This window comes from Salmo salar, chromosome ssa09, assembly GCF_905237065.1.
Source record: "Salmo salar chromosome ssa09, Ssal_v3.1, whole genome shotgun sequence".
Classification (NCBI taxonomy): domain Eukaryota; kingdom Metazoa; phylum Chordata; class Actinopteri; order Salmoniformes; family Salmonidae; genus Salmo; species Salmo salar.
In genome coordinates, this window is record NC_059450.1 from 89,035,976 (window position 1) to 89,058,223 (window position 22,248).

Here is a 22,248-nt window from a genome sequence, read left to right on the forward strand (position 1 = left end):
ATTGGTTCTATAACTGATTCAAGTATGGTATGTCGAATTTTATGTTACTTTTGATGGCATAGAAGGCCCTTCTTGCCTTGTCTCTCAGATCGATCACAGCTTTGTGGAAGTTACCTGTGCAGCTGATGTTTAGGCCAAGGTACGTATGTATCGTTTTTTGTGTGTTTTAGGGCAACGGAGTCTAGATGGAATTTGTATTTGTGGTCCTGGCGACTGGAGCTTTTTTGGAACATCATTATTATTGTCTTACTGAGATTTACTGTCAGGGCCCAGGTCTGGCAGAATCTGTGCAGAAGTTCTGGGTGCTGCTGTAGGCCCTCCTTGGTTGGGGACAGAAGCACCAGATCATCAGCAAACAGTAGACATTTGACTTGAGATTCTAGTAGGGTGAGGCCGGGTGCTGCAGACTGTTCTAGTGCCCTCGCCAATTCGTTGATCTATATGTTGAAGAGGGTGGGGCTTAAGCTGCATCCCTGTCTCACCCCCCGGCCCTGTGGGAATAAATGTGTGTGTTTTTTGCCAATTTTAAGTGCACACTTGTTGTTTGTGTGCATGTGTAGCGTGGTTCGTTCTGCGTTGTGTATTTTTATTTAGGACACTGCCACAACTGGAATTCTGTTGGTAGAATCATTTTATTCGACCTGCACACGAAGAGACAACACACAATATGTTAGCCCTCGGTGCAGTCACAGCTCTCGGGCACCTTGCTAGCTGAAGGTCCGGCAAAAGAGCGGGAACTGCATACATACATTCAGTGCCCAACAGCACACTATACAATTAAAATGGTATACAACATATTCGGAACAAAATAAAAGGCATACCTGCACACGAAGAGACAACACACAATATGTTAGCCCTCGGTGCAGTCACAGCTCTCGGGCACCTGCGTGAGCACATAGCAACTCACTCAAACACGGTCCCAAATACTCCCAAGTTACAATAGGTACCCTAATTAGCGAGCTTGGTGAAAGTTGTTAACATAAATCTTTATAATTGTTCACATTGTAACAAAACCTATAGTTGCGTAACAGCACTTTATGTAACTTTACCACAGTTTTATATTGCCAAATTACGACGCCAAGGACAACATACCTTGCTAGCTGAAGGTCCGGCAAAAGAGAACGATAAAAGGGTACGTGAAGTACGGATAACCCGCGATGGACCAAACCAAAATATACAAACTTTTACAATTAGGTGTATTTACAATATAGATATCAAAAAATGTTTGTACACTGAAAAATAACATTAACTATGCTGCTGTAATTAAATAAAGAAAACACATTGAATTATTATTATTGTTATTAACTTATTAACATCCCCTCTTGACCTGGCCTACTTGAACTGTCCTTGTGCGCAACTTGGTGCATAATCTAGGGGAACAACATCACTCTACTACATTCACCCCCACTGTTTTACACTAGATTATAGGCACAAAACAAAACACATTACCTCGAAGGTAACAAAGCAAAGAAAGAAAAAAAATTCACACCCACAGAGCGACGGAGTAACCCAGTGTAGTCCCTTAAGTCTAGACCCACAAATGGTCGATCAGCTGGAAAGCTATCCCGCGAAGGATTAGGAAAAATAAGAGGTAGCTAATCCCTTATTCAACCGTATACAAAAAATGCCAAATACATTTTATGCTGATGAACTACACACAAAGTTACATGAATTGTAAAAAATATTAGACCAACCCACAAATCACTCTAAGACCCAGTTAGATTACCATATACACCCCAAAAAATGAAAAGGTAGGCAATATCCTACCGTCACTGAGAAACCAAGAACGGTTTCATTTCCAGTGTAGACATAGTTTGGATTAACCTATTCACTGGCTTAATAAATCTACCTAGTCTAGTCCGAACACCCTCACCCAAAAACCTAGCAGGAATGTCACGGACAGCACTAACCGTGCTCAGAGGTCTAACCTCAGGTTGGGGAATACTACAACTCGGCCCATCCGGAGCCAGCACACTTTCAGTTACAGACTCAACACTAGTAGTGTCAGACGACTGATCAGAATCCTGGTAGATTGCCACAGACCACACTGACAAAGCATCTTCAACCAAGTTAACAACATCTGTTACAGCACCATCCCCACTGAATGGAGTTTCGCCATCAGAACTCTTGTAGGCTTTGGGGATCTCTCTCTGGTCCACTTCTACTGAGCACACCTCACTCAAGGGGACGTCATATGGCCGTTCCACTTCACTTCCATCAACTGGGACTACACCATCCTCTTGGAATATCCTCCCAGAAGACTCAGGAAGGCTTGCTACCCAGTGGACAGTCCTTGCGTCACTCCCATCCATTTTGCTGGACGCTGCAGACATCTCAGAGAACACGTCACCACTCGATAGATATCGGTGACTCTCAGGTTCCTCCCAAGAAGGCAAAGGCAGAAAGTTGACTGGCATAATCAGGTTCCTATGCACCGTCTTGATGCGTCCAGTGGTAGGGTGCTGTATACGATATGTGTTCAGTGAGCTGTTCTTCGCAACAACTATGTACACCGCACTGTCCCAGCGATCAGCCAGTTTCTTCTTGCCCCTCTCTCCCTTGTTAGCAAGTAGAACTCTGTCTCCCTTCTCTACCGAATGACCCTTCGACCGTCTGTTGTAGGCCTCGGCTTGTCTCTTTTGTTGCTTACTTGCATGCTGCTGAGCCAATGTCATGGCTTCTCTCAGATCCTCACCCAAAGACTGGACATACTTATCCACATCGACCGTGTCCCCATCCAACAGCACACTTTCAAACATAACATCTACTGGCAGCCTAGGTGTGCGTCCAAACATCAAGAAGGGCGGAAACCCAGTAGTCTCGTGAACAGTGCAGTTATAGGAGAATGTCAATGTGTTCAACATCTGAGGCCATTTAGCCTTGGACCTAGCTGGCAGAGCTCTAATCATCCCACCCAGCGTGCGATTTAGACGTTCTGCTTGACCGTTCCCCATGGGATGATAAGGTGTGGTGTGGGACTTTCCAACACCAGATAACTGAAGTAATTCTGCAATAAGTGAACTTTCAAAGTTAGCACCCCTGTCAGAATGGATACAATCAGCGAACCCATAAACGCAGAAGAAATTATTCCAGAGAACACGAGCCACAGTCTTAGCAGACTGGGTTGGACACGGATACGCACATGCCAGCTTAGTAAAATTGATCAGTCACTACTAACACATCAATAGACTTGTTGTTTGAATCTTCTGCAGTCCAGAAATCAATACACACAAGTTCCAAAGGTGCCGTTGTCACAATGGAGACAAGTGGAGCTCTTGCTTCAGGCTCAGGTGCTTTACTCAACACGCATCTCTTACAGTGGGCCACGTATTCCTTGACATCCTTTTCCATAGAGTCCCAGTAAAACCGCTGTCTCGTAAGCCACAATGTGCGCTGCTGACCCTGATGACCAGCATCATCATGAACTCCCTTCAACACAAGGCCTCTCAAAGACACAGGTACAACATACTGGAATATTTTCTTCTTACTCACTGGGTGTTTTGAGACACGATACAGAATCACAAACCGCGTGGTGAGTTTTCCCCACTGTCTTAGAGTATAAACTGTTTCATTAGCTTCAAGGACTCGCTCTCTCCCAGATGGGCGCCGGCCTCTATCTACAAAGAACATGACTCTGCTGATGACAGGATCCAGTGACTGGTTATCATACAGCTCCTTGTGTGTAAAGACAGGTAAAGGGCTCTGACCCATGGACATCAACTTCTCAAGGTGCTGCGCGTGTGAAATGGCCCTCACCGTGGCACCATCATCCCATCGGCGGTGAGCATGGAGGACAGCAGACACCTCTTCACAGGAAACCAACCCACTGACATCGTCTCCAGCTCTACTTAACTCACTCCCAGGAGCCATAGACGTTCCACAGCCAGCCTCGGGCTGTTCACAGGAGAGGCGGAACATGTCTTGAACATCACCCACTCGAAGACCTCTGGCTTCCTCCAGCAGGACATCATATGGGATTCTTGTCAGTCGGTGCAAAACTGTGGAGCGAACAAATGGCTCTCTGCTCAAGGCATCAGCAACGACATTCTTGGGACCTGGTATGTACTGGATATCAAAGTCAAAGGGTGCCAGCTTTGCGACCCATCTCTGCTCGCATACATCAAGTCTCGGCTTTGTAAGAATATATTTGAGTGGATTGTTGTCGGTCCACACAGTAAACTTATGCCCTCGCAGCCAATGGCTGAATTTATCATGAATGACCCATTTCATGGCTAGAAATTCCAGCCGGTGAGCAGGATACTTGGATTGTGCATGATTAAGAGATTTACTAGCAAAAGCTATTGGCCTGGCTATTGCCGTCCCATCTTGCACTTGGGATAGTACAGCTCCCAAACCACTAGTAGATGCATCCACAGAAAGTAAAAATGGCTGAGAAAAATCTGGATGAGCCAGCAGTGGCTGGTCAACTAGTGCTGATTTCAAAGCTTCAAAAGCGAGTTGACATTCGGCAGTCCAGTCTGCAGCAGTGAGCCTGCGAGAGGGACCAGGCCTCCTCCTACCCTTGCCTCTCCTAGGCTTCTTCTGACCTGTAGTTAGCTGAAACAACGGCCTAGCAACCATGGAACAATTCTCAATGTAGTGTTGATAGTATACTACCATACCAAGAAAAGAACGGATTTTGCTAGGAGACGGAGTGACACCATCAGCTTCCATCATCTTGCTCTCAGTCACGTTCAAAATAGTTTGAACTTTAGCAGGGTCAGTGGCTACACCCTCCTGAGAAATGATGTGACCCAAAAACTTAACAGACCTCCTCAAAAACTTGCACTTAGACGGAGACAGTTTAAGATTGTGCTCCTGCAACCACTGAAAAACCATCTCAAGTCTCTGCAGACTCTCTTCCTCAGTCTTAGCAAAAACCATCAGATCATCCAAATAACAAAGGAGACTTAGAAAGTTTTGGTCACCAAAGATTGTCAGCATCATTCTCATAAACGTAGCCGGGCTGTTGCATAGGCCCTGAGGCAACCGATTGTACTCGTGCAGACCTAAAGGAGAGGAAAAGGCAGTGTATTTCTTATCCTCTTCATGCAGTGGCACGTTATAATACCCTGACGTCAAGTCCATTGTGCTGAAGAAGGCATTACCTCCCAGCGCGGCCAGTACATCAGCCTGATGAGGCAGGGGATGAGCGTCCTTTACAGTGCGTGCATTTAACCACCTAAAGTCAGTACATAGGCGCAAGTCCCCATTCTTTTTCCATACCAGCACCAAAGGTGAGGCATACTCACTGCTGGATTTTATGACGATTTCCTTTTCCTCCATATCATCCAGTGTTTCCCTGAGTTTTTGGTAATGAGCTGGAGAAAGCCTACGATAAGGTAATCGAAATGGGCGGTCATCAGTCAGCCGTATGCGATGGCAGAACCCCTTTGCCTCACCACAATCTAGGCTATGTCTAGAGAACACTGTGTCATACTTCCCAATTAAATTGACAAGTTTATCCTTCCAGAACTGTGAAACTGGACACTCCTCAACAGACAGGCCTTGAAGTCCAAGATTGCTCAGTGTACTGTTGCCATGAACTACACTGCCACCAACTGAACTCTTAGCTGTCAGACTGCCGTGTGAGCTGTCACATTGAACTTTAGCCACGTTCTGGTAAGCTGCTTGCTGCTTGACATCATCAAAATACTCTAATGCAATGCAAGGATACACATCCGCCACTTTAGCATTTCGTCTCAGGGTAACTGGTGATGTTGTTGGATTCACTATCTTCACAGGTAGCCATCCATCCCCCCACAGAGGCGTATCTACTCTCCCCACTAGTATGTGTCGATTCACACACCGAGACGTGCTGGGCTCGACAACAACAGTACTGCCCACAGAGAGTTTTGTCTTTGGGGGTAGGCGGCCCCACACCAGATGCTCACTCATGGGTTGGAGCGTTACTGCTCTCTTCAACTTAATGGTGCCTACTTTATCTGGGATGGAGTCTCCTCTCCATCTCTCCAGATTTGACAGGAGACGCAGGAAGTGGCTGTCATCGCACTGGCTAGAGGAACCTGGTGTACCCACCACCCGCCAGTAGCTGTCATTCGATTTGAACTGTCTAATCAAAGACTTCAACACATTAGTGCCCACAATGAGTTCATCAACCTGCCCATCTACAATAAGCACTGGGACTACATAGCTGAAGCCATAAAGCTGAATTTTTAAATCACACATGCCCACTGGGCTAGTTTGCTTCCCACCACAACCCACCAGGATGATATCTGAAGGAGCTAGAAAGTTCCCCTCTACCACTCCTGCCTCCCTCAACCGAGGTACAATATCTGCGCGCAGAGTAGTAGCCATGGACCCACTATCTAACATCCCCTTCAGCTCAACTTTATCCTGTACTAGCACAGAGGTGTAAAACAAACTGTCATTCTGAGTAATTCTCATTGTGTTCTGAAAAATGACTGTGTTGTTCTTGGGTACTGACTCACAAAAGTAAGAATAAACAGATTCGATATCATCATCAGTGGAGGAAAAACAAGACTGCCCCACATTGCCCTCCTCAGAATGGAGGCATTCTAGTTTTCCTGAGACCTGCCAGTCTGTCCACATCCAGGGCTCTGTCGCTGCCCAGCCTCACTACAGTCAAAGCTCATGTGGCCCGGAGAGAAGCACTTGAAGCACAGCTGGTGCATCTGACAGTGAGCTTTGGTCCAGTGATTAGTGCTTCCACAGACGGGCGCACTCACGCTGACGTTTGTGGAACTGTTTACGGGGCCCTCTGTTCACAGACTGAGTATTGCTGACCAGAGCCTTCTCTAACAAAGTCAAAACCTTCTCTAATGTCTCACCCTCAGATATCGATGGTGCCTGGTCTGGTTCACGGCCACATTGAGAAAAGGATGACACCTTAGGTCTGTTCACAGGACCCACTCCCTCCTGGGGGGAGTCAAAGACGGCAGCCACCTGCTGTGAAAGTTGTGTTCTACATGCTTTACGTTCCCTTAACAGTTCATCCAACTGATTCTGTACCTCACTGGCTGTCCAGTCACGAAGGGGTTTGCTCTTGAACACTTGGGCCAACTCTTTATCAGGACAGTTGCGTACAAACATGACTGCCAACTCTGAGCACTCATTGGGTAGGGTCCTGCCCTCACTCACAAGGTACTGTTTGGCTGCCTCTGCAGCTTTGTTAAGCCTAATCCAGAAATCTATTGGACCCTCATTAGCATATGGTTTGATTGAATAGAAATCAGCTAATGGCATACCTGAGCAGACAGTATCCCCAAAGTGTTGCTTGAGAACACTGAACACCGCCTTAACATCTGTGACAACAGGGTTGTTACGCATCCAGACTTTGGTCACATCCCGTGCCCTCCCCATGAGCCTAGACATCACCTCCCCAACATTCTCAGACCCCGTGTAACCCCTCTTCTCTAAGTAGACTCCCATTAACTCCTCCCACTCCAGGACAGAGTACTTATCTGAGCCATCACCCCCAAAGAAAGGTGGAGGACTAACATCGGACTTCACAACCAGATTCAGCTTGGACGCATCAATAAAGGTTGACCCACACTGCTCAGGCAGGGGAAACTGCTGGGGTTGGTGAGGGGGACAGGCAGGAGCAAGACTTGAAACCCCAGACTGCAGTAAACTCGCTCTGATAGATTCACCTATCTCTGAACCAATCTGCTTAATAATGTCACTAAGCTGACTCGGAGGCGTCCCATTATCACTGAGGACTGTGGATGACGGTACATCAAAAGACAGAGGTGGGATACCCTGGTCAGGTGGAACAAACAGCCTACCCTAGGACTAGCAAACGCTCTACTCCCAGGAGCTGACTGTACAAGTGGTGTAAATGCAAGGACACCCCTCCCTCTACCCACACTAAAATCCCCAGCATAACAAAATTTGTGGACTTGAGAGTCTTCCATGGCTCAACAGAGCACTAAAATACAATGTAATTTACTGCATTCAAATACAAAAAAATTGCAATAAACAAATTCATCAAAAACATACAAATAAGCACGAATACCTGTATCTAATGAGTATGCTACACTCACATTCACTGTTCACAGTATATATTAGCTTACAGCAAACCATCAACAAATGCGCATGCGCAGGTCGTGCGCCTCAGCCACATGCACAGCTCCCGGGGGTCGGCTTGAGCTGACCAGTCGGCAGGTCACGGCACCAGTTTGTAGCGTGGTTCGTTCTGCGTTGTGTATTTTTATTTAGGACACTGCCACAACTGGAATTCTGTTGGTAGAATCATTTTTATTCGACCTGCACACGAAGAGACAACACACAATATGTTAGCCCTCGGTGCAGTCACAGCTCTCGGGCACCTTGCTAGCTGAAGGTCCGGCAAAAGAGAACGATAAAAGGGTACGTAAGTACGGATAACCCGCGATGGACCAAACCAAAATATACAAACTTTTACAATTAGGTGTATTTACAATATAGATATCAAAAAATGTTTGTACACTGAAAAATAACATTAACTTTGCTGCTGTAATTAAATAAAGAAAACACATTGAATTATTATTATTGTTATTAACTTATTAACATCCCCTCTTGATATGGCCTACTTGAACTGTCCTTGTGCGCAACTTGGTGCATAATCTAGGGGAACAACATCACTCTACTACACATGGATTTTATAATGTCTATCAATTTGTATAGCAGACCCTCATGCTAAATTGAGTCAAAGACTTTTTTGAAATCAACAAAGCATGAGAAGACTTTGCCTTTGTTTTTGTTTGTTTGTTTGTCTATTAGGGTGTGCAGGGTCTGTCGTCCGATAATTTGTTAAAAATCCAATTTGACATTTGCTCAGTCTGCTGTTAATGATAATGCAGAGGATTTTCGAAGGTTGCTGTTGACGCATATCCCACGGTAGTTATTGGGGTCAAATTTGTCTCCACTTTTGGGGATTGGGGTGATCAGTCCTTGGTTCTAAATATTGAGGAAGATGCCAGAGCTAAGGATGAGGTTAAAGAGTTTAAGTATAGCCAATTGGAATTTGTTGTCTGTATATTTTATCATTTCATTCAATGTAATTGGAGAATCCTGTGGGTTCTGGTCGTCTTTATTAATATTTGATTCTAAGATTTGTATTTGATCATGTATACGTTTTTGCTGTTTGTTCTTTGTTATAGGGCCAAAAAGATTGGAGAAGTGGTTTACCCATACATCTCCATTTTGGATAGATAATTATTTGTGTTGTTGTTTGTTTAGTGTTTTCCAATTTTCCAAGAAATGGTTAGTCTAGATTCTTCAATTACATTGAGCTGATTTCTGACGTGCTGTTCCTTCTTTTTCCGTAGTATATTTCTGTATTGTTTTAATGATCAAATCAAATTTTATTTGTCACATACACAGGGTTAGCAGATGTTAATGCGAGCGTAGCGAAATGCTTGTGCTTCTAGTTCCGACCATGCAGTAATATCTAACAAGTAATCTAACAATTTCTCAACAACTACCTTATACACACAAGTGTAAAGGAATGAATAAGAATATGTACATAAAAATATATGAATGAGCGATGGCCGAACGGCATAGGCAAGATGCAGTAGATGGTATAGAGTACAGTATATACATATGAGATGAGTAATGTAGGGTATGTAAACATTATATCAAATCAAATCAAAGTTTATTTGTCACGTGCGCCGAATACAACAGGTGTAGACCTTACAGTGAAATGCGTACTTACAGGCTCTAACCAATAGTGCGAAAAAAAAGGTATGTGTGTGTGTGTGTAGGTAAGTAAAGAAATAAAACAACAGTAAAAAGACATTTGAAAATAACAGTAGCAAGGAAATATTCAGACACCGGTTAGTCAGGCTTATTGAGGTAGTATGTACATGTAGGTATGGTTAAAGTGACTATGCATATATGATGAACAGAGAGTAGCAGTAGCGTAAAAAGAGGGGTTGGCGGGTGGTGGGACACAATGCAGATAGCCCGGTTAGCCAATGTGCGGGAGCACTGTTTGGTCGGGCCAGCGTAAAAGCAGGGGTTGGGGGGGCACACAATGCAAATAGTCCGGGTAACCATTTGGTTACCTGTTCAGGAGTCTTATGGCTTGGGGGTAAAAACTGTTAAGAAGCCTTTTTGTCCTAGACTTGTCACTCCGGTACCGCTTGCCATGCGGTAGTAGAGAGAACAGTCTATGACTGGGGTGGCTGGGGTCTTTGACAATTTTTAGGGCCTTCCTCTGACACCGCCTGGTGTAGAGGTCCTGGATGGCAGGGAGCTTTGCCCCAGTGATGTACTGGGCTGTACGCGCTACCCTCTGAAGTGCCTTGTGGCAGAGGCTGAGCAATTGCCGTACCAGGCAGTGATGCAACCAGTCAGGATGCTCTCGATGTTGCAGCTGTAGAACCTTTTGAGGATCTCATGACCCATGCCAAATCTTTTTAGTTTCCTGAGGGGAAATAGGCTTTGTCGTGTCCTCTTCACGACTATTTTGGTGTGTTTGGACCATTCTAGTTTGTTGTTGATGTGGACACCAAGGAACTTGAAGCTCTCAACCTGCTCCACTACAGCCCCGTCGATGAGAATGGGGGCGTGCTCGGTGCTCCTTTTCCTGTAGTCCACAATCATCTTCTTAGTCTTGGTTACGTTGAGGGATAGGTTGTTATTCGAGCACCACCCGGCCAGGTCTCTGACCTCCTCCCTATAGGCTGTCTCGTCGTTGTCGGTGATCAGGCTTAACACTGTTTTGTCGTCTGCAAACTTAATGATGGTGTTGGAGTTGTGCCTGGCCATGCAGTCATGGGTGCACAGGGAGTACAGGAGGGGACTGAGCACGCACCCCTGGGGAGCTCCAGTGTTGAGGATCAGAGTGGCAGATGTGTTGCTACCTACCCTCACCACCTGGGGGTGGCCCGTCAGTAAGTCCAGGATCCAGTTGCAGAGGGAGGTGTTTAGTCCCAGGATCCTTAGCTTAGTGATGAGCTTTGAGGGTACTATGGAGTTGAACGCTGAGCTGTAGTCAATGAATAGCATTCTCACATAGGTGTTCCTTTTGTCCAGGTGGGAAAGGGCAGTGTGGAGTGAAATAGAGATTGCATCATCTGTGGATCTGTTTGGGCGGTATGCAAATTGGAGTGGGTCTAGGGTTTCTGGGATAATGGTGTTGATGTGAGCCATTACCAGCCTTTCAAAGCACTTCATGGCTACGGACGTGAGTGCTACGGGTCTGTAGTCATTTAGGCCGGTTGCCTTTGTGTTCTTGGGCACAGGGACTATGGTGGTCTGCTTGAAACATGTTGGTATTACAGACTCAATCAGGGACATGTTGAAAATGTCAGTGAAGACACCTGCCAGTTGGTCAGCACATGCTCGGAGCACATGTCCTGGTAATCCGTCTGGCCCCGCAGCCTTGTGTATGTTGAGCTGTTTAACCTCTTACATCTAGACGTTCCGCTAGCGGAACACCTGCTCCAATATCCAATGATAGGCGTGGCGCGAATTACAAATTCCTCAAAAATATAAAAACTTCAATTTTTCAAACATATGACTATTTCACAGCATTTTAAAGACAGGACTCTCCTTTATCTAACCACACTGTCCGATTTCAAAAAGGCTTTACAACGAAAGAAAAACATTAGATTATGTCAGCAGAGTACCAAGCCAGAAATAATCAGACACCCATTTTTCAAGCTAGCATATAATGTCACAAAAACCCAGAAGACAGCTAAATGCAGCACTAACCTTTGATGATCTTCATCAGATGACACACCTAGGACATTATGTTATACAATACATGCATGTTTTGTTCAATCAAGTTCATATTTATATCAAAAAACAGCTTTTTACATTAGCATGTGACGTTCAAAAATAGCATACCCCCCGCAAACTTCCGGAGGAATTTGCTAATAATTTACTAAATTACTCACGATAAACATTCACAAAAAGCATAACAATTATTTTAAGAATTATAGATACAGAACTCCTCTATGCACTCGATATGTCCGATTTTAAAATAGCTTTTTGGTGAAAGCACATTTTGCAATATTCTAAGTACATAGCCCAGCCATCATGGGCTAGCTATTTAGACACCCGGCAAGTTTAGCACTCACCAATATCAGATTTACTATTATAAAAGTTTGATTACCTTTTGTTGTCTTCGTCAGAATGCACTTCAATAACAAATGTTGGTTTGGTCCAAAATAATCCATTGTTATATCCGAATAGCGGCGTTTTGTTCGTGCGTCCCAGACACTATCCGAAATGGTAAATAAGGGTCGCGCGCATGGCGCAATTCGTGACAAAAAATTCTAAATATTCCATTACCGTACTTCGAAGCATGTCAACCGCTGTTTAAAATCAATTTTTATGCCATTTTTCTCGTAGAAAAGCGATAATATTCCGACCGGGAATCTTTTCGGCAAAGAGAGGAAAAAATCACAAAGACGGGGGCGGCCAGGTCACGCGCCTAAGCCCACAGTCCCTTGATCGGCCACTTGAGAAAGGCGATAATGTGTTTCAGCCTGGGGCTGGGATGACGACATTCAGGTTTTTCCCGGGCTCTGAGCGCCTATGGACGACGTAGGAAGTGTCACGTTAGAGCAGAGATCCTTTGTAAAAGATAGAGATGGCAAAGAAGTTCCAGAAATGGTCAGACAGGCCACTTCCTGTAAAGGAATCTCTCAGGTTTTGACCTGCCATTTGAGTTCTGTTATACTCACAGACACCATTCAAACAGTTTTAGGAACTTTAGGGTGTTTTCTATCCATATATAATAAGTATATGCATATTCTAGTTATTGGGTAGGATTAGTAACCAGATTAAATCGGGTACGTTTTTTATCCAGCCGTGAAAATACTGCCCCCTAGCCATAAGAGGTTAAAGGTCTTACTCTTGTCGGCTACAGAGAGCGTGATCACACAGTCGTCCGGAACAGCTGATGCTCTCATGCATGCCTCAGTGTTGCTTGCCTCGAAGCAAGCATAGAAGTTATTTAGCTCGTCTGGTAGGCTGGTGTCACTGGGCAGCTCGCGGCTGTGCTTCCCTTTGTAGTCTGTAATAGTTTGCAAACCCTGCCACATCCGACGAGCGTCGGAGTCGGTGTAGTATGATTCAATCTTAGCCCTGTATTGACGCTTTGCCTGTTTGATGGTTCATCGCAGGGTATAGCGGGACTCCTTATAAGCTTCCGGGTTAGAGTCCCGCACCTTGAAAGCGGCAGCTCTACCCTTTAGCTCAGTGCAAATGTTGCCTGTAATCCATGGCTTCTGGTTGGGGTATGTACGTACAGTCACTGTGGGGACGACGTCCTCAATGCACTTATTGATAAAGCCGGTGACTAATGAATCCCGGAACATGTTCCAGTCTGTGATAGCAAAACAGTCCTGTAGTTTAGCATCTGCTTCACCTGACCACTTTTTTATAGACCGAGTCACTGGTGCTTCCTGCTTTCATTTTTGCTTGTAAGCAGGAATCAGGAGGATAGAGTTGTGGTCGGAATTTCCAAATGGAGGGCAATGGAGAGCTTTGTACGCGTCTCTGTGTGTTGAGTACAGGTGATCTAGAATTTTTTTCCCTCTGGTTGCACATTTAACATGTTGATAGAGATTTGGTAGAACTGATTTAAGTTTCCCTGCATTAAAGTCTCCGGCCACTAGGAGCGCCGCCGCTGGGTGAGTGGTTTCCTGTTTGCTTATTTCCTTATACAGCTGACTGAGTGCGGTCTTAGTGCCAGCATCTGTTTGTGGTGGTAAATAAACAGCCACGAAAAGTATAGCTGAGAACTCTAGGCAAGTAGTGTGGCCTGCAATTTATCACAATATACTCTACTTAGATTTCATGCACCAGCTGTTGTTTACAAATATGCAATATCCCCCTCGTCTTACCGGAGTGTGCTGTTCTATCCTGCCGGTGTAGCGTATATCCCGCTAGCTGAATATCCATGTTGTCATTCAGCCACGATTCCGTGAAACATAGGATATTACAGTTTTTGATGTCCCGTTGGTAGGATATTCGTGATCGTACCTTGTCTAATTTATTGTCCAATGATTGCACATTGGCGAGTAATATTGACGGTAACGGCAGCTTTCCTACTCGCCTTCTGCGGGTCCTGACGAGGCATTCGGCTCTTCGTCCTCTGTACCTGCATCGCTTCCTCTTGCAAATAACTGGGATGTCAACCCTGCCGGGTTTTTGGAGAATATCATGTGAGTCTTGCTTGTTGTTGAAAAAATCTTTGTCTAATCCGAGGTGAGTGATCGCTGTCCTGATATGCAGAAGCTCTGTTCTGCCGTAAGATACGGTGGCAGAAACATTATGCACAAAATAATTTACAAATAACGCGAAAAAACCCACATAATAGCACAATTGGTTGGGCGCCGTAAAACTGCTGCCATTTCATCCGGCGCCATTTTATATAAAGTGGCATTGTTTAAAGTGGCTAGTGATAAATTTATTACATACATTTTTCATTATTAAAGTGGCTAGAGGTTGAGTCAGTATGTTGGCAGCAGCCACTCAATGTTAGTGATGGCTGTTTAACAGTCTGATGGCCTTGAGATAGAAGCTGTTTTTCAGTCTCTCGGTCCCCGCTTTGATGCACCTGTACTGACCTCGCCTTCTGGATGATAGCGGGGTGAACAGGCAGTGGCTCGGGTGGTTGTTGTCCTTGATGATCTTTTTGGCCTTCCTATGACATCGGGTGGTGTAGGTGTCCTGGAGGGCAGGTAGTCTGCTCCCAATTATGTGTTGTGCAGACCTCACTACCCTCTGGAGAGCCTTACGGTTGTGGGCGGAGCAGTTGCCGTACCAGGCAGTGATACAGCCCGACAGGATGCTCTCGATTGTGCATCTGTAAAATTTTGTGAGTGTTTTTGGTGACAAGCTGAATTTCTTCAGCCTCCTGAGGAAGAGGCTTGAAGAGGCGCTGCTGCGCCTTCTTCACCACACTGTTTGTGTGGGTGGACCATTTCAGTTTGTCCGTGAGGAACTTAAAACTTTCCACCTTCTGCACTACTGTCCCTTCGATGTGGATAGGGGGCTGCTCATCTCCTTTGTTTTGTTGACATTGAGTGAGAGGTTATTTTCCTGACACCACACTCCGAGGACTCTCACCTCCTCCTTGTAGGCCGTCTCGTCGTTGTTGGTAATCAAGTCTACCACTGTAGTGTTGTCTGCAAACTTGATGATGGAGTTGGAGGCGTGCATGGCCACGCAGTCATGGGTGAACATGGAGTACAGGAGAGGGCTGAGAACGCACACTTGTGGGGCCCCAGTGTTGAGGATCAGCAGGGTGAAGATGTTGGTACCTACGCTCACCACCATAGTGAAGGCGTAGACTCAGGTTTTCTGGGTCTCTATGTTTTTGGTTGGACAGGTTTCTCAATTTCTTTCTTAGGATTTTGCATTCTTCATCAAACCATTTGTCATTGTTGTTCATTTTCTTTGGTTTTCTGTTTGACATTTTTTTTTTGATGGGGAAGCTGAGAGGTCAAATATACTGTTAAGATTTTGTACTGCCAAGTTTACACCTTCACTATTACAGTGGAACATTTTGTCCAGGAATTTGTCTAAAAGGGATTGAATTTGTTGTTGCCTAATTGTTTTTTGGTAGGTTTCCACACTACATTCCTTCCATCTATAGCATTTCTTAATATTACTCAGTTCCTTTGGCTTTGATGCCTCATGATTGAGTATTGCTCTGTTCAAGTAGACTGTGATTTTTTTGTGATCTTTTAGAGGTGTTAGTGGGCTGACTCTGAACGCTCTGAGACTGGGTTGAGTGCAGTGATAAAGTACTACTGCCAAGAGATGAGCTATAGGTGTACCTACCATAAGAGTCCCTCGAATGCTGTCACCTCCAGGCAGGTGTTTGTCCCCCTGTGTGCTGAGGGTGTCAGGTTCTTGTCTGGTTCTGGCACTTAGGTCACCACAGACTAGTACATGTCCCTGGGCCTCGAAATGATTGATTTCCCCCTCCAGGATGGAGAAGCTATCTTCATTAACTTCTTGCGGATCAGTGGGACGCTACCGTCCCATTTCGACACCTTCCGGTGAAATTGCAGAGCGCCAAATGCAAATTAAATTACTATAAATATTAAACTTTCATGAAATCACAAGTGCAATGCATCAAAATAAAGCTTAACTTGTTGTTAATCCAGCCGCCATGTCAGATTTCAAAAAGGCTTTACGGCGAAAGCAAACCATGTGATTATCTGAGGACAACGCCCAGCACACAAATGCATAACAAATAATTTTCAACCAGGGAGTTGTGACACGAAAGTCAGAAATAGCGATATAATATGCCTTACATTTGAAGATATTCTTCTGTTGGCACTCCAAAAGGTCCCACTTACATAACAAATAGTCCTTTTGTTCGATTAAGTCCTTCTTTATGTCCATAAAAACTCAGTTTAGCTGGCTCGCTTCAGTCAATAATCCACTCGGTTTCCCTCCTTCAAAATGCATTCAAAATGAATCCCAAATGTTACCAATAAACTTATCCAAACAAGTCAATCAGTGTTTTTAATCAAACAATAGGTACCCTAATACGCAAATAAACAATACAATTTAAGACGTAGAATCGTTATTGTCTTTACCGGAGATAAACAAAAAGAACGCGCTCTCGGCCATACACTTGGAAACACTACAGCCACTTAGAAAAACTACAAATTCTCCCAAATTTTTCTTTAAACCAGCCTGAAACTCTTTTTAAAGACTGTTGACATCTAGTGTAAGCCCTAGGAACTGCAATTTGCTGTGGCCACCCTTTCCTGCTGTGATCTTAGGTCGTTTGTGCCTGTGTGTATTATTATGTGGCTGGGTGAATCTAGTTGGTCCTCAGACAGAAGGTCTAGGGCACGCTGGGTGTTTGGACACCAGAGTTTAGACACAAAATATTTGTTGTATATATTTCCGGTTTGAGTCCATAAGGAGTACAATCTGTGTCTTGTGTATGTCCTCAGTCGGTGTGGGGGAGTTGTCAGAAGGGCTATCAGAGTGGCTGACAGGGGGGGTGCTCAGAGGGGGTGAGATACCCTGGGCTTGGGGTTCTTCATTTGTCTGTCCTGCTGTGATTTCGACGCTATGGTCAGGGGTGCACTCTTCTGCTCTGGTGTCGAGACTTTTGTCAGGAGCTGAGGTGGGCTGTTCTGCTGGCTTCTTTGTGGGGGTGGCCACATTTCTAGTAGATAGTTCTCTGTCACACTCCATCCCCTTCACCCTCTCCTCCAGCAGTCTGATCCTCTTCTCTAGTGCTCTGTTCTTCTCCTGCTCTTTCTACTGTTTATGTTTTACTACGGTCTCTCTCTCGTTGTTTCCAGGCAGGGGGTAAGCACTACCACCCTACCTGTGCCCGCTGTGCCCGATGTCACATGATGTTCACAGAGGGAGAAGAAATGTACCTGCATGGTAACACACACACTCTCACACACACACACACACACACACACACACACACACACACACACACACACACACACACACACACACACACACACACACACACACACACACACACACATACACACACACACACACACACAGCATCGCTGATTTATAAAACTCATAATGTCTCTCTCTCTCTCTCTCTCTCTCTCTCTCTCAGGGGGTGAGGTGTGGCACCCTTTGTGTAAACAAGCAGCCAGATCGTGGGGAAGACTCACGGTGAGACAGAAACACATATCACTCTAATATACAAAAACACAGATATGACTCTACAGAAACACAGATATCACTCTACTTGTAGATATGTAGTGTTGAAATAATGTTATGTGATGTACAGTTTTATTTTTTGTTTTGTATTTAATGTAAATGCTTTAATGTGTTTGGACCCCAGGGAGAGTAGCTGCTGCCTTGGCAGAACTAATGGGGATCCATAATAAACCCCAGAGAGAGTAGCTGCTGCCTCGGCAGAACTAATGGGGATCCATAATAAACCCCAGAGAGAGTAGCTGCTGCCTTGGCAGAACTAATGGGATCTATAATAAACCCCAGGGAGAGTAGCTGCTGCCTTGGCAGAACTAATAAGTACAAAATACAAACTTTTCCCACGTCATCTGGAATGTTTCTCTTTCTTACACTCCTTCCTCTCTTTCTTTTCTTTCTTCCCACAGCACAGACGTCTGTCAGAGACCTCCATCTCTCCACCGGGCTCGTCAATTGGCTCTCCCAGTCGTGTCATCTGTGTGAGTAACCAATCACTAGCCAATCTTCATCTACCTCCACCGAACCTTCAGGGCTCACTAACTTTGAATATAAAAACCCAATGGACAAATCCATTTTCTCCTGTAGTGTGCACTCATTCACTATTTCTCACTATCTAAAAAAGTTGGATTAGTGTAAACCTGGGCTAGAGGAAATCTCAACCATATGTAATTTACTATTAAATCAAATTAATGATTTATCATAATATGAATACTATATGTATTCTTTACCGTGAGATGTAAAGTGGGTAAAGTAACTAGGCATCAGGATAGATAATAACAAGGTAATTGAGGTAGATATTTACATTTAGGAAGGGTAAAGTGGCATCAGGATATACAGTGAGGGAAAAAAGTATTTCATCCCCTGCTGATTTTGTATGTTTGCCCACTGACAAAGACATGATCAGTCTATAATTTGAATGGTAGGTTTATTTGAACAGTGAGAGACAGAATAACAACAAAAAAATCCAGAAAAACGCAGGTCAAAAATGTTATAAATTGATTTGCATTTTAATTAATGAGGGAAATAAGTATTTGACCCCCACTCAATCAGAAAGAGTTCTGGCTCCCAGGTGTCTTTTATACAGGTAACGAGCTGAGATTAGGAGCACACTCTTAAAGGGAGTGCTCCTAATCTCAGTTTGTTACCTGTATAAAAGACACCTGTCCACAGAAGCAATCAATCAATCAGATTCCAAACTCTCCACCATGGCCAAGACCAAAGAGCTCTCCAAGGATGTCAGGGACAAGATTGTAGACCTACACAAGGCTGGAATGGGCTACAAGACCATCGCCAAGCAGCTTGGTGAGAAGGTGACAACAGTTGGTGCGATTATTCGCAAATGGAAGAAACACAAAATAACTGTCAATCTCCCTCGGCCTGGGGCTCCATGCAAGATCTCACCTCGTGGAGTTGCAATGATCATGAGAACGGTGAGGAATCAGCCCAGAACTATACGGGAGGATCTTGTCAATGATCTCAAGGCAGATGGGACCATAGTCACCAAAAAAACAATTGGTAACACATTACGCCGTGAAGGACTGAAATCCTGCAGCGCCCGCAAGGTCCCCCTGCTCAAGAAAGCACATATACATGCCCGTCTGAAGTTTGCCAATGAACATCTGAATGGTTCAGAGGACAACTGGTGAAAGTGGTGTGGTCAGATGAGACCAAAATGGAGCTTTTTGGCATCAACTCAACTTGCCGTGTTTGGAGGAGGAGGAATGCTGCCTATGACCCCAAGAACACCATCTCCACCATCAAACATGGAGGTGGAAACATTATGATTTGGGGGTGTTTTTCTGCTAAGGGGACAGGACAACTTCACCGCATCAAAGGGACGATGGACGGGGCCATGTACCGTCAAATCTTGGGAAAGAACCTCCTTCCCTCAGCCAGGGCATTGAAAATGGGTCGTGGATGGGTATTCCAGCATGACAATGACCCAAAACACACGGCCAAGGCAACAAAGGAGTGGCTCAAGGAGAAGCACATTAAGGTCCTGGAGTGGCCTAGCCAGTCTCCAGACCTTAATCCCATAGAAAATTTGTGGAGGGAGCTGAAGGTTCGAGTTGCCAAACGTCAGCCTCGAAACCTTAATGACTTGGAGAAGATCTGCAAAGAGATGTGGGACAAAATATCTCCTGAGATGTGTGCAAACCTGGTGGCCAACTACAAGAAACGTCTGACCTCTGTGATTGCCAGCAAGGGTTTTGCCACCAAGTACTAAGTCATGTTTTGCAGAGGGGGTAAAACTCATTAAAATGCTAATCATTTTATAACATTTTTGACATGCGTTTTTCTGGATATTTTTGTTGTTATTCTGTCTCTCACTGTTCAAATACACCTATCATTAAAATTATAGACTGATCATTTCTTTGTCAGTGGGAAAACGTACAAAATCAGCAGGGGATCAAATACTTTTTTCCCTCACTGTATAATAGTAGAGTAGCAACAACATATGTATGATAAGTGTAAAAGTGTGTGTGTGTGTGTAAGTGTATATGTGTGTTTGTGTTGTCAGTAAGCGTGTGTGTGTGTGTGTGTGTGTGTGTGTGTGTGTGTGTGTGTGTGTGTGTGTGTGTGTGTGTGTGTGTGTGTGTGTGTGTGTGTGTGTGTGTGTGTGTGTGTACAGTATGGGAATGTGTGTGTGTTTTGTTTGAGAGTGTTAGTGTAGAATGTTTATATAGTGTGTGTATAGTCTATATGAGATAGAGTCAGTGCAGATAGTCCAGGTAACCTATTCATGAACTATTTAGCAGTCTTGTGGTTTGGGTGTAGAAGCTGTCTCGGAGCCTGTTGGTCTGAGTTCCGATGCTCCGGTACCGTTTGCCTTGGGAGTCTTTGGCAATTTTGTCGGGCCTTCCTCTCACACCTCTTAATGTAGAGGTTCTTGATGGCAGGGAACTCGGCCCCAGTGATGGACTGGGCAGTCCGCACCACCCTCTGTAGCGCCTTGCGGTCGAGGGCGGTGCATTTACCATACCAAGTGGTGAAGAAGCCAGTCAAAATGCTTTCGATGTTGCAGCTGTATAACTCTTTGAGGATCTGAGGGCCCATGCCAAATCTTTTCAGCCTCCTGAGGGGGAAGAGGCACTGTCATGCCCTCTTCACGACTGTGCAGGTGTGTTAAATCAGTGAAGGGAAGTGAACAAGTGCACACTTTGGGAGGAAGGAGAGATAATTGTGACTGTCACTGTGGCCCTGCCCAATACAGATAGGAGACACCTGTTCATACTCCACTCATCACTCACCCCTGAACCCTGACCTCACCTTACACTGCTACCTCGGTCCTCTTGTTATGTCCGTCTGTTATGTTGCCTGTGTGTGTGTGACTGTGTGCTTTATTTGGACTGCTACTAGTCTTTTCTGAACTGTCCTGTATAGTCACTACTGCTGTTGGAAATATTAGATTACACATGCATGCACATAAACACACGTAGAGACAGTGTTTGTTCTCTGAGCTCTGGCCTCGTAATCCATGACCTTTCTGCTCAGGGTGATGGATGATTGCAAAACACAGAGTAAGCTCTCTCTCTCTCTCTCTCTCTCTCTCTCTCTCTCTCTCTCTCTCTCTCTCTCTCTCTCTCTCTCTCTCTCTCTCTCTCAGTACATATTCAGCAGTCAGTCACATGTTCACTGTACAGTGTGTGTTGTGTCAGTGTATGGCTGTACTGTCAGCATGCTTTACAGTCTGCAGCACGCTATCCATGTCATTGGGTTTTCATGCGTAAATGTCTTTCATGTATCTGTGTGTGGTTGTTTCTTTGTGTGTGTGTGTGTGTGTGTGTGTGTGTCATGTCCTGTCCCACCCCAGGCCAGGGTGGAGAATGTGATGCCAGACTATAAGGACTTGGCCGCACTGCCTAAGGTCAAGGCAATATATGAGGTCCAGCCACCTGACCTCATATCATCCTACCAGCCACAGAATCATCCTACCATATCATCCTACCAGCAACATAGTCATCCGACCATATCATCCTACCAGCAACATAATCATCCTACCATATCATCCTACCAGCCACAGAATCATCCTGCCATATCATCCTACCAGCAACATAATCATCCTACCATATCATCCCACCAGCCACAGAATCATCCTACCATATCATCCTACCAGCAACATAATCATCCTACCATATCATCCTACCAGCAACATAATCATCCTACCATATCATCTTACCAGCCACAGAATCATCCTAACATATCATCCTACCAGCCCTACCCCAGATACTCCTCAGATGACATAGAGACCTTCAGCTATGGAGAGGTATTACGTGCTAAGAAGCTATCAGGAAATACACCTATGTTATTTTCTTATACATTTTCTCTAAATGCACTGACAGTTGATCAACAAGATAAATAAATACTGTATATTTCTAAAATTGAACTGAACTGAATCCATTTCCACGGTTGAGATAATGGTCCATTATGCTTCAGACAATGACTCCTTCTTTCTTTCTCATGTATTTCTTTTTCAGTCACTTGGGACTCTCTATTCTCAGGTTAGTAACCGTGTTGTTTTGCAGTCACTTGGGACTTTCTATTCTCAGGTTAGTAACCTTGTTCCCAACAGAATGAAGAATAATTTATTTGATCAGTTGC

General features: G+C 44.8%; 1 protein-coding gene across 2 annotated transcripts in view; it reads left to right on the plus strand.

Annotated features, from left to right (window-relative positions):
- Window positions 1–22,248, plus strand: part of LOC106612141 (actin-binding LIM protein 3) — a 123,904-nt gene that overhangs the window by 63,457 nt on the left and 38,199 nt on the right. For both annotated transcript variants that reach the window (XM_045724179.1, XM_045724180.1), the window contains exons 7-11: window positions 17,262–17,349; window positions 17,546–17,604; window positions 18,054–18,125; window positions 21,461–21,913; window positions 22,125–22,148. In XM_045724179.1, coding sequence (XP_045580135.1) covers window positions 17,262–17,349; window positions 17,546–17,604; window positions 18,054–18,125; window positions 21,461–21,913; window positions 22,125–22,148 — 696 coding nt within the window. The remainder of the gene's footprint in view (window positions 1–17,261; window positions 17,350–17,545; window positions 17,605–18,053; window positions 18,126–21,460; window positions 21,914–22,124; window positions 22,149–22,248) is intronic.